The 14,036-nt window shown below is 50.7% G+C and overlaps 1 protein-coding gene across 2 annotated transcripts in view; it reads left to right on the top strand.

Annotated features, from left to right (window-relative positions):
• The window catches only part of THBS4 (thrombospondin 4), a 144,569-nt gene that overhangs the window by 127,176 nt on the left and 3,357 nt on the right, over window positions 1-14,036 (top strand). For both annotated transcript variants that reach the window (XM_047729545.1, XM_047729544.1), the window contains exons 9-19: window positions 391-459; window positions 2,216-2,368; window positions 5,262-5,366; window positions 5,930-6,037; window positions 6,296-6,455; window positions 8,533-8,651; window positions 9,520-9,572; window positions 12,063-12,256; window positions 12,857-13,035; window positions 13,679-13,727; window positions 13,825-14,021. In XM_047729545.1, coding sequence (XP_047585501.1) covers window positions 391-459; window positions 2,216-2,368; window positions 5,262-5,366; window positions 5,930-6,037; window positions 6,296-6,455; window positions 8,533-8,651; window positions 9,520-9,572; window positions 12,063-12,256; window positions 12,857-13,035; window positions 13,679-13,727; window positions 13,825-14,021 — 1,386 coding nt within the window. The remainder of the gene's footprint in view (window positions 1-390; window positions 460-2,215; window positions 2,369-5,261; window positions 5,367-5,929; window positions 6,038-6,295; window positions 6,456-8,532; window positions 8,652-9,519; window positions 9,573-12,062; window positions 12,257-12,856; window positions 13,036-13,678; window positions 13,728-13,824; window positions 14,022-14,036) is intronic.

Genomic DNA, 14,036 nt, shown 5'->3' on the forward strand with positions numbered 1-14,036 from the left:
GACATGGTTGACAAAAAGGGAAATTGCCCACAACAAATCGAAGCTTCAGGGTTGTACGGCATACTGTTAGGAGCGTCAAATCTATGTTACACACATATAATGTGGGAATAGAAGCCAGAAAATTAACAGAAAAATTAGCCCTGGAGTAGGAAAATCCCCAGGGCCCGGCTAATATCAACGCCATACTACTTGTGAAATACCAGACCCGTAGCTATCACTTGAAATTGGGTTAAGTACAGAGTGATACAAACACACGGAGGTGGCTAAAATGACGCTCCTGTTAGCATTGTACCTGAAATTCCATGCCTTCACACAAAGCTATCAAAACAAAGCAAAATTTATTTGCATTTCTGCTTAAACAGAGTATCTCTCTAAACTTTCCTGCACTAGATCTGCACCGACGTTGATGAGTGTCGAAATGGAGCATGTGTTCTCAATTCTATCTGTATTAATACTTTGGTAAGTATTTTTTCATGGAGGATGTTCTCAAAGCAGACCAGTTATTGAAACAAGTGTATGTTTATGAATCATAACCCCAAAACACACATAGATGGGCATAATACATCTGATTGGCAAATGAAGATAAAATTTCATGTTGAAAAAGAGCTTTCCATGTAAGAATAATCTTGTAAGTAATTTTTATATAAGAAAAATTTTATAAGTGCCAGACTTTAATTGAAGTTGCCATGTTGGGCTTTCAGAAAAAAATTTATTGAGTAAACCATTGTTCTTGTATTTTAAAAACATGACGATCTTCTGAGTTTATATGGTTCAGAATATGCATTGTATTGGTGATGACACAGTCCCCAAAGAGTATTATTTTTAGAAATCTTTTCAAAAGTCATTTGTATTAAAATGCTTAGTCCTTGAGGGGGTGTCCAAAATGTATATTCTGGTATATATTCAGAAATATGTACATATTTCTGAAAGTTCTTGTCCACTGATTGCAGGATAGAGGTGTGGCCCAGTAAACTGTCCACAAGAGAGCCACTGAGTCCATGACAAAATGGCGGCTTCCCACTTGAGGTCCGTGGGAAAGTTATTCCGTCTCTAGGTTCCTACTTGCCTTGTATGTAAAAACATTTTATAAATAACAAATCACATATTTGAATCTTGACAACCATTTTGTCTCTAGGCACTATTATTCCCATTTTAGAGTTGACAACGCTAAGCTGTGGGAAGGTAACAGGGCCCAGGCCACCATCTCCTAAGGCTTCTGGTCTGGCCACAGAGCCTGTGTTCTCATCCACACACTCTGCTGCCGTTGCTTCTGGGCTTCTCCCCAGGGCTGTCTCACCTCATGTGCAGATATTGATTTGGGAGACCCTGACCTGAAGGGAATCACTCACACCACCGGGGGGAGGGAAACCGGACAGTGGAACTCTCTAGAAAGTAGAACTCCAGCGAACCTCAGGAAGGGGCAGAGGCAAAAGAGCAGGAGCAAAGAAAAGGTGAGACCTGGCCCCACGGAGCCGTCCCATGAGGCTGACAGGTCAGGAAGGGCCACCAAAGAGCACCCTTTGGCCGTGGCAAGTGGGAGGCTGCTCGTGACCAGAATCATTGAGCTGTAGACGTTACACGGATGTCGTTCATGAAATGTAAATTTGATCTCAGTCAAGCTGTTTTAAAAAACCATGAAGTCATGGCTGGCCCGAGCAGCACTGTTGCCGTGGAGCCGACAGCTAGCTCACTGGCCAGGCTGCCCCCGGCGCCGCCTCGCTCGTCGAGAATTCTCAGGGCAAGGCCGCTGACATTTCTCTGCACTCCTGTTCTCCATCACTCAGTTGTAAAAAAGCCAAAGGAATGGTTAAAAGAAAAGGCAAAAAAACAAAAACTTTTCTTCCCCCCTAAGCTGCTTTTCAATCAAACCGCCTCCCTTGTCCCCAGAATAAATCCTCACTCTGCCTCCCAGAGCTTCACGGGCGCCATCAGTCCTTTCCCCTTTTGTCCTCACACTGGAGTTGGCAGGCCAGTGACAGTGGTTCATTCCAGCCTTCCTCCCTCACATATGCGTGGCTCTCTGCCACTCCCCGGCTGGTGGCATCTTCCTCTGCATTCCCACAATCTTAGGAGACGGACATGCACGCGGTGAGGCAGGCAGGGGAGGTCCCGTCCTCCCGGCATCATCGAGTCCGTGTGAAAACAAACACAATCGCGGTAGTTTTGCTCATGGTTCTGAGCCTGCAGTTCACGGTCTGATCTTTGCTCCCTGCAGGGATCTTACCGCTGTGGGCCCTGCAAACCAGGGTACACGGGTGATCAGACAAGGGGGTGCAAAACCGAAAGGAACTGCCGAAATCCTGAGCTGAATCCTTGCAGCGTGAATGCGCAGTGCATCGAAGACAGGCATGGCGATGTGACGTGTGTGGTGAGTTGTTTGTCACCTGCTTTACCAGGTTTTCATCCTCCATCTTAAATACCTCCCCTCCTTGGGTTCTGCTTGCTTCCCAGAAGAAAGTACTCAAAAGTGAAAACATTCCTGTGGAGATAAGCACAGACTGTAACCTGTCACAGGGTTCGCTGAGCTCCTGGAGAGCAGTCTCAAGTCCATTTCACATCAGTTGCCTTCTCTCTCTCTCTCGGCTGGGGGTCGACACCCCATCCTCAGGCACATCAGCAGGGGAGCCCCCCTCCATTCCCAGGCACCCACTGCGACGGGCCAAGAAGCAAGCAGCAAGCTAGGAAGGAGCCTCCTCCCTCCCTCCCATCTACCCCCTTATTTGTTTGTGTAACTAAGGAGCACGCTGCTATCCTTTCTAACTGTCCTCAGAATTACTCCAGGCAGCAGCGGACAGTGAAGGGGTGAGCTGCCAGACACTCTCCAAGGGCCCCTGTCTCCCCTCAGGAAGCAGGAGGGGGCCAACGGCACCACTCCGTGTCCGCCTACACCCGGATTCAGGAATAGCTCAGTGGACGGTCACTCTCCTCTCTCTCTGTTCCCCTGGAGCCCATCTGGGGAGGAGGCGGCTGGGGAGAGAGCGGGACGGTCACAGGCTGATGCTGGTGCCATGCCAGGCAGGGGTGTGGGGAGCCCTAGGTCAAGAAGCAGGCCTGTGCCTGCCCTCCACTCCCAAATCCCAGGCTCCAGAGTCCTCAGGGCTTTGAGGTGCTGAGACAGCAGCCACTCCTGCTGCTCGCCCTCACCTTCCTTCCCGCTAGGCCAGGCCCTGGGCAGCAGGCCTTTCCGGTTCTGGGATCTGCAGGTTCCCAGTGATCTCCTGACCCTTCTTTCTACCTCGAACTTGGGCTTCTTCAACATTAGGCTCACAAATATTCTACAGCAAGTATATCGCTTTTCAAATAGGGAAAATGAGAAGAATCAGGATGAAGTTAAAGAAATATAATAATAGCATCCCTTCTTTCTGGCGGCACAGATAGTCTGTGACAACGTCCTGATGAAGGAGCAAGCTGGGTCAGAGGGGAAAACCCCAGTTTTCCTAATTCCAGTTGTCTGGGCATGTTTATTACCATTGAGAGGCGAGGGTGAATCTATGTGTAAAATCCTAATTTTCTGTGAACAAATTAATGACTTCCCTGGGATGGTGGGTGATGGGGCTCTTAATATGTTTTTGAATTTGTAATAAGGCACAACGACAGATGGGAAAGGATTAATATACTTGGTGTGACTACTAAAATAATTTAATCTGCCAGAAAATGGCTCATTAAAAATGTATTTGTTCCTAGAGGAAATTTTTCCTTCATTAAAATGAGTCAAGGACCATACCCCTTGGCTGAGCTCTCCAGGCCTTCTGAAGGCTGGCTGAAGCAATTGAGCGGAAATAGGGGCCCTATAGGGAGGGGCGTCTTTGGCCTCCTGCCTTCTAAATCCCTCGTTGCAGAAGGAGCGCCTGGATGATTGAGAACAGGCAGCGTGCCGCTCAGGAAGTCCCTGGTCTTCAATCACTGTACTCGGATTAATTAGCAAGGCCAAGAAATTTAACGTTTATTCATGGAAAGTTTCTTTTCCCTTGGCCCTGTTTGTTCCGCAGACTCTCTGCCCCATCCCCCACCCTGCCTTTCTGGTTCCCTCCTCTTTTCCAGGTCCTCCTCTTCTGTGTTCCTGGGGTCCTGCCTGACCCCCCAACCCTGCCCCCGCAGGTGCCCATCCTGATCCTGGGCTGAGTTCCCGGGTCCCACCTCATGCCCAGGGCACTCTGGAAGGAACCATTTCTTTTCTCTCTGGTTTGCCAGTGATCCTTGCCCAAGAGCCTAGCCATCTCTGATACAATAGGATCACAGCGACCTTACAGTGTTATTGTATAGAGTGGAGACCATGGTTATACAATCTGATAGTGGAAAACTCTTCATGCCTCTTATGCTGGCAGTGATGTCAGTGGCTGGTGGTGGCAGGATACTTGGGTGGACTTCTCCAGGGACAAAGAGAACCCAACACTGTACCTGGGGGAATCTTTTCCTGTTAAAAGAGCATGAATAGAGGTAAAGCACCTTGGAAAGTTATTTTTTGTTGTTGTTGAGAACTAATCTAGAATACTGTTAAGTGCAGAGGTAGGGCTGTAGTTCAAGAATGACAAGGGAAGTGCCACAGAAGCCACACGCATGCGTTTCTGCTGGGAGAGGAAATGAGACAGTCACATGGAGACCATTTCAACAGTAACTCAAAATTACAAAGACCCATTGAACCAGAAATTCCACACTGAGAAACCAGTACAGGCGCAGAAGGACAAATGTACTAGAATTCCTTGCTGTGGCATTGTTGGCAATAGAGAAAAACGTTTTTAAAAACCAGACAGCCACCCGTAGAGCACTGGGTGACTTCATGGAGGCACACGCCTACCACTTAACGCATCCTGTGTCTGTGACCATTAAAAAGAACGGTGTGAACCTCCATGGAGTGAAAGAGCACCAAGGTACAATACTAATTTTTTAAAATAAGGTGAAGAAAGGTGGATATATGGGCTCTCAATTGCGTCAAAAGATGAAAGAAGGAAAAGAATGTCTGTCTGCCTGTCTGCATGGTGTTATCTCTTAAGGTATATGGAAGAACGGATTGCCTAAGCCAAGGGAACAGGAATGGAAAGGAGTTTTCACTCTATGTCCTTCTGATTCATTAGACTATTCCAAAAATAATAATTTTAGAATCCTACCCAGCAGTGCTGTATAGCTCTGGGCCCTCCCTCTGGGGCTATGCACTGGGGAGCAAGGATTCACAGGTTCAGAGCAGTGGCCCTTGTCAGTCCCCCCACACACACACACACACCAGGCTCAGCTCCCCGAGCATATGCTGGGCTTTACCTTCACAGTGCAGTGTCGGCTGGGCTGGCGACGGCTATATCTGCGGGAAGGACGTGGACATCGACAGTTACCCTGATGAAGAACTGCCGTGCTCTGCCAGGAACTGCAAGAAGGTAAGGGGGACACACGGGAGAAAAACTGCACCCACCGTGGCCTCCCGGGCCCTGTCTTCTCTGGGGGAGAGATGCTATGGGTTCCACTGAAAATGGCATTTTTCACGTAGCTGCCTCTCACACATCACAAGGCAGCCATCCAGGGGAAGTCAGGTGGGTGCCGTCAGTATTGAGGTTGGAAATCCTTTCTGACTTAAGACAGAGGTAGATGAGGGTGGGGAAAATAGGGAGAAGTTGGTAAAAGGGTAAAGACTTTCAGTGATCAGACGAATAAGGTCTGAGGCTCTCGTGTGTAACGTGGTGACTTTCATTGATAACACTGTACTGTCTAATTGAAGTTCACTCGAAGAGCAGAACTTAAACATTCTCAAGGGGAAAAAAGGTCAGTATGTGAGGGGCAGGACATGTTAACTCCACGGTGGGAATCCTTTCACAATATAAATGTATGTTAAATAATCACTGTGTGCTTCACATATATTAGAGTTTTGTCAAGTATGCATCAATAAAATTGAAAAATCAAGTCGGATGTAGATGTCTCTCTGAGCCCTGTTTCTTCTCCCTAGGACAACTGCAAGTATGTGCCAAACTCTGGCCAGGAAGACGCAGATAGAGATGGCATTGGGGACGCTTGTGACGAGGACGCTGATGGAGATGGGATCCTCAATGAGCAGGTATGTGCTCATCGGGAGGGTCAGGGAAGTGCCACATGCCAGGGACGGTGGAAGAAAGCCCGTGAAATCACCTGTTTACACGGGTCATCCTAAGCATTGGTTTCCATGCCTGTGACCCTGTAGCATTGTGACTTTCTGTCCTGAGTGCTGACCGCGTGTGACCACAGGGACGAAGGCTGGCTGACCTGCCTCACTACAGGACCAGCAACTTGGGAGGGACTCTGTAGAATCTGAGTGTTTGGTCTTCTGACCCTTTAGGATAACTGTGTCCTGACTCACAACGTGGACCAAAGGAACAGTGACAAAGATATCTTTGGGGACGCCTGTGATAACTGCCGGAATGTCCTGAATAATGACCAGAAAGACACTGATGGGGATGGAAAAGGAGATGCCTGTGATGATGACATGGATGGAGATGGTGGGCCTGTCTTGCTTTGTCTTTTATTTGGGACTCATTTGTCCTTTTGCCCTTGTTCTCTATTAGGAGCAGAAATAGAATTGCTAACTCGGAAGGCCTCCCACACCGAGTCCCCTGTGGTTCCCCGTGGTCTGTGTCTGGCCCACCTGTTTACTTTTTTTTTTTTTTCCTTGAGAGGGAGAGGTGGGGACAGGCAGAGGGAGAGGGAGAATGTTAAGCAGGCTTCATGCCCTGTGCAGAGCCAGACACGGGCTCAATCTCACAAGCCTGAGATCATGACCTGAGCTGAAATTGAGATTCAGATACTTAACCGACTAAGCAGCCCACATGCCCCTGGACCCTTTGTTTCAATGGAAGGAGACTCCATAACCCATTCCCCTATTTATTTTTTTTATTTTATTTTTTAAATTTATTTATTTTACAGAGAGAGGGAGATCACAAGTAGAGAGGCAGGCAGAGAGGGGGGGGGGAAGCAGGCTCCCTGCTGAGCAGAGAGCCCGATGTGGGGCTTGATCCCGGGACCCTGAGACCATGACCTGAGCCGAAGGCAGAGGCTTAACCCACTGAGCCACCCAGGCGCCCCCCCATTCCCCTATTTATTAACTCTGAGTGTTTCTGGAACTCTACATCAGTGCCAGAAGCTTTGTAGGAATTACTTTAAGCAGTATCTTGTCAAGGCTGTGTCTTTGTAGGGCCTCTGTCCTCCTAGAAAAAGTATATCTCCCCCACCACCTCCTCCAGCATCCTCTTCACGCCCGAGAGCCCTGGAAGTGGAGAGTGGAATGAGGGGGCCTTGAGCAGGGTCGCGGGTTACAGCTGGGTCTGGCTGCTCCTGCGGAGAGTCGGGTGTCTCCTGGGAGATGAGTCCATGTCCTGCCTATTCCGGGAAGAAGGTGGGGGCAGGAGAGCTGCAGTGCCCAGCTCCTGGCTCCACTGAAGGGGCCTTCACGAGTGTGGGCTGTGTGAATGGCACCCCCGGGAGCCCAGCATGAGCACTGGAGCCTCTCTGGATGTGAAGAAGAACATGTTTGGGGTTTTTTTTTTTTTTTTTTCTTTTTTAAGATTTATTTATTTATTTGAAAAAGAGAGAGTGCAGGGGGTGGGGAGGGGGAGAGAGACTCTCAAGCAGACTCCCCACTGAGCTCCACAAGGGGCTTTGATCTCAAGACCCTGAAATTGTGACCTGAGCCGAAATCAAGAGGCAGCCATTTCACCAACTGAGCCACCAGGGCGCCCCAAAGGACATTTGTTCCCATATCACTTGCATAACACATAGATGACGGTCATTCAAGTATAGACTGGATCTCATTGTTTCTGAAAAACATTTCACACGACAAGGGCCTTGAAGGAAAATCTTTCCAGAAATATACCCCATTCCCTCCACCTACCCAACCACCATACACCCCCCACTCCAGAATACCTATGCCTCCCTGAAACACGACCTCATCTTCTATAAGCCTGACTGATGGCCAGATCCAGTGGTATATGGCAAACCAGCTCAACAAAACAAAAAAGCCCCAAGTTGTAGCATTTGCCAGTTTCCGTGACAGAAATACCACTCCCGCCGTGACTAATGACAGGCTGCTGGTATGAAAGGACACGGTGAGACAAAAGCTGAGAAGAGAGGGACACAGTGGGCCTGGCTCTGGTACGCCACCACCCCTGCCCTCAGGTCTCTGTCTTTGCTCACACCCCCACAAGGTCCCTCTCCAGGGTGAGACCTACCCAGGAGGCCTCAGCGCCCCCGTAGCAGTCTTCCTAGAACCTCCAGGCCAGAAGTATGCAAAAGCCCTTGCCCTCGTGACCTCCTCATCTGGTTGCAGTGATAGCCCTTGACATCTTGGACAACTTAAAACTCCATGGGGAAAGGCCTCATGTCACCCTCATTGTTAAGCTTCTCAGAATCCATCCTTTGTAGATAACTGCTGAGAAATGTAGTGGCTCTGAGACGATGGCCCAGGCACAAGTCACTCCCCGAGTGCCTGCGTACAGGCCTGCTCTCTTAGCGCCTAGAAGTCCATGTTCTAAGCCTCTCTGCAATATTCACATGACTCAGGGAAGTGTTCCTTTCTTGTAGGAATAAAGAATATTCTGGACAACTGCCCAAGAGTTCCCAACCGTGACCAGCAGGACAGGGATGCGGATGGTGTGGGTGATGCCTGTGACAGCTGTCCTGATGTCAGCAACCCTAACCAGGTGAGTAGCTTTGGGGGATTCAGACTCCAGGCTGAGCTCCCCTGTGCAAAGAGTCTTTAAGACCAGTGTCTTAAAGATCCCAGCTCAGCTCCTTGCTGTTGCCATGTGACTCCCGGAGCAGAGGTGGTGGGATTGTATACTTCTGGCCTGGAGGCTCTAGGAAGACTGCCACAGGGTTGCTGAGGCCTCCTGGGCAGGTCTCACAGGTTGCAGACTGCCCGTGAGGTGAGAAGGAGTTGAGTGATGCCCCAAACCTGTGGTTTTGTTGAGAGGAACATGCAACATGGTGGCTAACCACTGGGAGCCTTGTGTCCTTTTAGTCCCCAAAGCCCTACAGGACCCATGTATGGATGCCTCAGATCCAGTTCAATCAGCGACGTGTTGTTTCCCTTCTCACTCCTCCTTCCTGTCTAGATAATTGGATAGGATGTGTCATGTATTTTTAAAGCTCTGCGAGAGGGGCATCATTGTTGCCCTCTGTGACTCACTCCCACTCTGGCTGAATTCCAACATGCCAAAGCAAAGCAAAATCAGTTTGCCTTGTCCCCAGGCCTTTGGCCGGCTCCCCTCCGACCCGTGCCAGAGTTGCACGTCTCCACCTGCCAGCGTCCTGCCCCAGAGCCCTCTCCAATCAGCTCATCTGGTGTGTAGGCAGCCCCGCCATGTGGCTTGATATTTTGGAAGGCTTTCTTGACAATTCAGCATTGTGCCTACACCAATATGGTGTTGTCCTTTTGCAGTTCTACACCAACCCAATTCCAGAGAAATAATTCCTGAGATGCAGGGATGAAGGGCCAGGTCTGCCTTTTCTGGAACATTCTGTGCATGAAGGCCCAGGGGTAAATAACATGTTCTATTCTCTTTGCAGTCTGATGTGGATAACGATCTGGTTGGGGACTCCTGTGACACCAATCAGGACAGGTAGGACCCTTTTTCCCCAGCTGCATCAGGGCCAGATGAAAAATTCGGAGACCATTTTAGCCTTCAGAGCTTTCTGCTGCTGCCTGGCTTTGGGATCTCTCTGTATAGATTGAGAGAGATTGAGCCACTGGTGGGACAGTAGCCCTGCCTCTGGTCAGGGTCCCCACACCTCTTTGAAAGTTCTCCATAGCCGGGTGACAGTGTTAGGAGGGGCCACGGGGCACTCCAGCGAGTGAGACTGTATTACAGGAGAGGCCGTGGACCATCGTACGTCAGAGCTGGGGTCTGGAGGACTTGCTAGATGCACACCCCAGCCCCTTCACTTACAAATGGGCTAGCCTTAAGCAAGTCACTGGTCTCTGTGCCCCAGAAGGCTCACTGGAAAAATGGGAATGACAGTGGCATGTAGCTCGTAGGTCTTTTGTGAAGACTAAGTTAATGGACAGAGTGCACATTACAGTTTCCCTTACACAGAAGCATTTGATAGGGTTAGCTGTTTTATTATTATACTCTTTCAGCTCAGGAAAGCTTCCCCATGATCCCAGAATAGACAGTTGGCTGAGGGAGCACCATGATTTCATTGTCCTTGGAATTTGTTCATTCTATGTCTGTTATTTGGGGGGTAGTGTTCTGGGCAAGCGAGTTTTGTCAACCCTCCTAGCCCCACATGGAGACAGTCCTGTATTAAGACAGGGGGCTGGATCAGATGCTGTTGCAACGTCACCAGGAATGTAGACAAGAGCACATTGGCCTTGAGGGTGCCTGCAGTCAGAAGGGCTCTGTCCCCTCTCATCTGTAGCTGGAAGGCTTAGGGAGGTGGCAGGACAGGGATGTGAGAGGTAAGGGATTTGAGAAGGCAGGGCAGGAAGAAAGAGGGATTCCCTTCCCAACCTCCTCTCCGAGGGTACCCTTCAGACCTTCGTTCCCGAGCCCAACCCTATGAAAGGACAGCTCCTAGAAAGCTCCACCTCGGTCCTTCTGCTCAGCGTCCTTGAGGCCGAGTCTACGTGAGCCACGTGAACTTAAAATGTGCTTCTCAAGTGCACTCTCAATTTCTTCTTCTGCAAAGTAGAGAGAATGAAATGTGCCTTGCAGCCTTGGATAAAAATGAACGAGAAAGTAGGTAAAGCTCCCGGCAGAAGGCTGGCCCGCGGGTGACCAGCAACGAGCTGTAGCTGTGTCACTGTTACCATGGCGTGAGGAGAGGCAAGTCAGCACCAGCGTCGGACATGGGAGGTCGCCATTGCTGCGGATGTGGTGGGACCGGTACCCTGAAATCCCCCTACGTAGTGGACATCAAGAATGTTCCCTGGGGCAGGTCCTCTTGCCCTGACTGCCATCCCAGGAATCTCTAAGAGATCCTAACCTGTCAGCCTCTAGATATTTGCCTAAAACAACTGACTAATTCTGCTGCATTTTAATTCCCACAAACTTGAACCTTGGGGAGGAGGACAGGAACTGCGCTTTTGCATAAAAATGTTCAAGGCTCTATAGAATGGCTTCTAATGGAAATAGCTCAATCTTCCTTAAAAAACAGCCCTGCTACAGGCACAGGCATTCCACTGTTGGAGCCGTGTCATTTTCTGCTTATCCAGGTGGGCCTCATTTTCTCTGGGACCCATCTGGGAAACGGGGCCTGAGGGGCATGGACTGGGCTCTAACTTCCCTCCCCCATCCTACCCTTGCCTGGGAGAGGCCACAGAAGAGCCAGGTGAAGGGAACATCCGCTCTGATTCAGAGCAGCCATGGGAGGCCTCCATCAACCCAGGGAAACCTCTGGGGACAGGGCAGTCTCATCCTTGTGTGGCTGTTAGGCCTGGAGAACAAACAATTGTCACGTGGGCAGAGAACAAGACTTCTGAGAAGTGCTCGAGAGCAGGATTGAGCCCAGCCTCCATGCTCCCCTCTTAGGAAGGGGTGGCCTTCTTCTCTCGGTCATTCTCCCTGTGGTGTTCAGGTCTGAACCGCCTTGGGTCTGCTGGGCAGGGAATGGGAAGAGAACTAGAAAACACCACAGGCCTTCCCAGGAGCCAGCACATAGAAATGCTTCGTCATAGATTCAAATGTAACATGAAAAATTCTCATCACGTAAGCATTTAATCTTTGTAACAACCCTACGAGGTAGGCTCGGTTATGCCCGTTTTACAGATGAGGACACAGAGCCACAGTGGGGTCACACGCTGGTAAGTGGCTGAGCCGGGATTCACACTGTACGTTCTCCGGGTTGGGGGAGGGTGGCAGTGATCAGAGTCCCCAGGGACTGAGAGGAGCATCTGGTCACAACATCAGGAATCACCCTTTAACTTAAGTAGGATATGATCTACTTGTTTTAACAAGATGGGGAAGTAGAAAAAGGATCTCCGAAGCCCAGAGGCCAGGCTTGTCTGAAGACATACGGGTTTGACAAAAAAGCCCCCAAACACCAACTCTGTTTCTTATCCCTGTTGTCTGCTCACCGGTGCCACACATCACCTCTTCTTTCGCCCACAGTGATGGAGATGGGCACCAGGACAGCACCGACAACTGTCCCACGGTCATCAACAGTGCCCAGCTGGACACTGATAAGGATGGGATCGGGGACGAGTGTGATGACGACGATGACAATGATGGCATCCCAGACCTGGTGCCCCCTGGACCGGACAACTGCCGGCTGGTCCCTAACCCAGCCCAGGAGGACATTAACAGTAAGTGGGCCCAGCCCAGGATGGTGTGGGACCCCCCCCCCTCCCAGGCTCCCCTTAGGCACACGGTCAGGGCATGTCTACCCTCAGCTGGACAGTATTTAATTCACGTATTTTAATACCATGTCAGCTGAACAAAACATACCATGAGCCAGATTCATCCCAAGGATCAGTAGAAATTATGGTCTTAGAGACACTCTGGTGACAATAATTTCCATTATTCATATGCTCTAGAGAAAGTGCTACGGGCATTTGCTTATGTAAGGTCAGCCTTAAGATCCACCAGTCCGTGAACCCCAGTCTCCTCAGAGAACCTGCAGCGTTTCTTATCAGCTTTGAACAGTTCCCTTCCACTCTGCCCCCAGGAAGTTCTTTCGGTCACACACAGTGGGGTTCACCAGCCCACCATATAGACCCCAGGGTGGGGCCCAGGGCCACCACGGACATGGCTGATTCTGGGCTCTTCTGCCCACATGGTTGAAAACCGTCAGCTGGGTGGGGCCTGGGCTCCCTTCGGCTCCTGGCCCAGCCCTGTCTCTGTCAAGGAGCAGTGGGGTGTGTGGGTGGCAACTGGCTCCTGTCCTCCTCCCCCACCCCACTCAGGCGACGGCGTGGGAGACATCTGTGAGACAGACTTTGACCAGGACCAGGTTATTGATCGGATCGACGTCTGCCCAGAGAATGCAGAGGTCACCCTGACCGACTTCAGAGCCTACCAGACTGTGGTCCTGGACCCCGAAGGGGATGCCCAGATCGATCCCAACTGGGTGGTCTTGAACCAGGTACGTGCCAGGTGGCCAACAGCAGCACGGTGCTGCCTCTCAGCGCAGTGCTTCTGGGAGAAGACAGGTAACCGTGGGAGGGGGCACCCACCCGGGCTGTAGGGACTCCTCACCGTAGCCCTGTGACCGAGCACAGCCACTAGCCTCAGCTCACATGGGAGACAGAGCTGCACCTGTCTGCGATGCTGGCTCAGGGGAGCACCGTGGGGCATGGCGGAGCACGCTGGGATGGGGCTCCAGGCGGTCGGGCCCTAGAGCCATGCTCCTGCGCTCTCCCAAAGACCACCTCCCCCACATCCTCCTCGTCAGACTACAGCAGGCTGGCACAGAGAGGCAGAGACATTTTAGTGTCACCGAGCCAGTCATGTTCATCAGAAGTATATGTTCTCCCCCGAATGAAGCAGATCCAGCAGACCCTTCATTACAGTTCTAGCAAAATTCTTTCTGTTCCACTTTTTCTTTTCCCCTCACAAGTCTGTGCTATCTTGGAGCACAGAACGAGGTAGAGCAGTTGCTCAGATAATGCATCTTTGTGTGGAGGTCAGAGCTCGCTGACCGCTCCCCAGTGTGCCGGAGGCCCTAGGCTTCCTCGAGCTTCTCCACCCACTACGACAGCCCTTAACTCCTTCAACTATCTCTGCAGGGCATGGAGATTGTGCAGACCATGAACAGCGACCCCGGCCTGGCAGTGGGTAGGTCCAGGTCCTCTGCACCCCGTGGCTAGAATACAGTCTTTGCAGCTCCTTCCGGAGCTGGTCTGCTTTTCTGACCTGCTTCTGATCCCTCTAGGGTACACGGCATTTAACGGAGTTGACTTTGAAGGGACCTTCCATGTGAACACCCAGACAGACGACGACTATGCCGGCTTCATCTTCGGTTACCAAGACAGCTCCAGCTTCTATGTGGTCATGTGGAAGCAGACAGAGCAGACGTACTGGCAAGCTACGCCATTCCGGGCTGTCGCCGAGCCTGGCATCCAGCTGAAGGTAGCCACGGTTCTC

This window comes from Lutra lutra, chromosome 5 (genome assembly GCF_902655055.1).
Source record: "Lutra lutra chromosome 5, mLutLut1.2, whole genome shotgun sequence".
Lineage (NCBI taxonomy): Eukaryota > Metazoa > Chordata > Mammalia > Carnivora > Mustelidae > Lutra > Lutra lutra.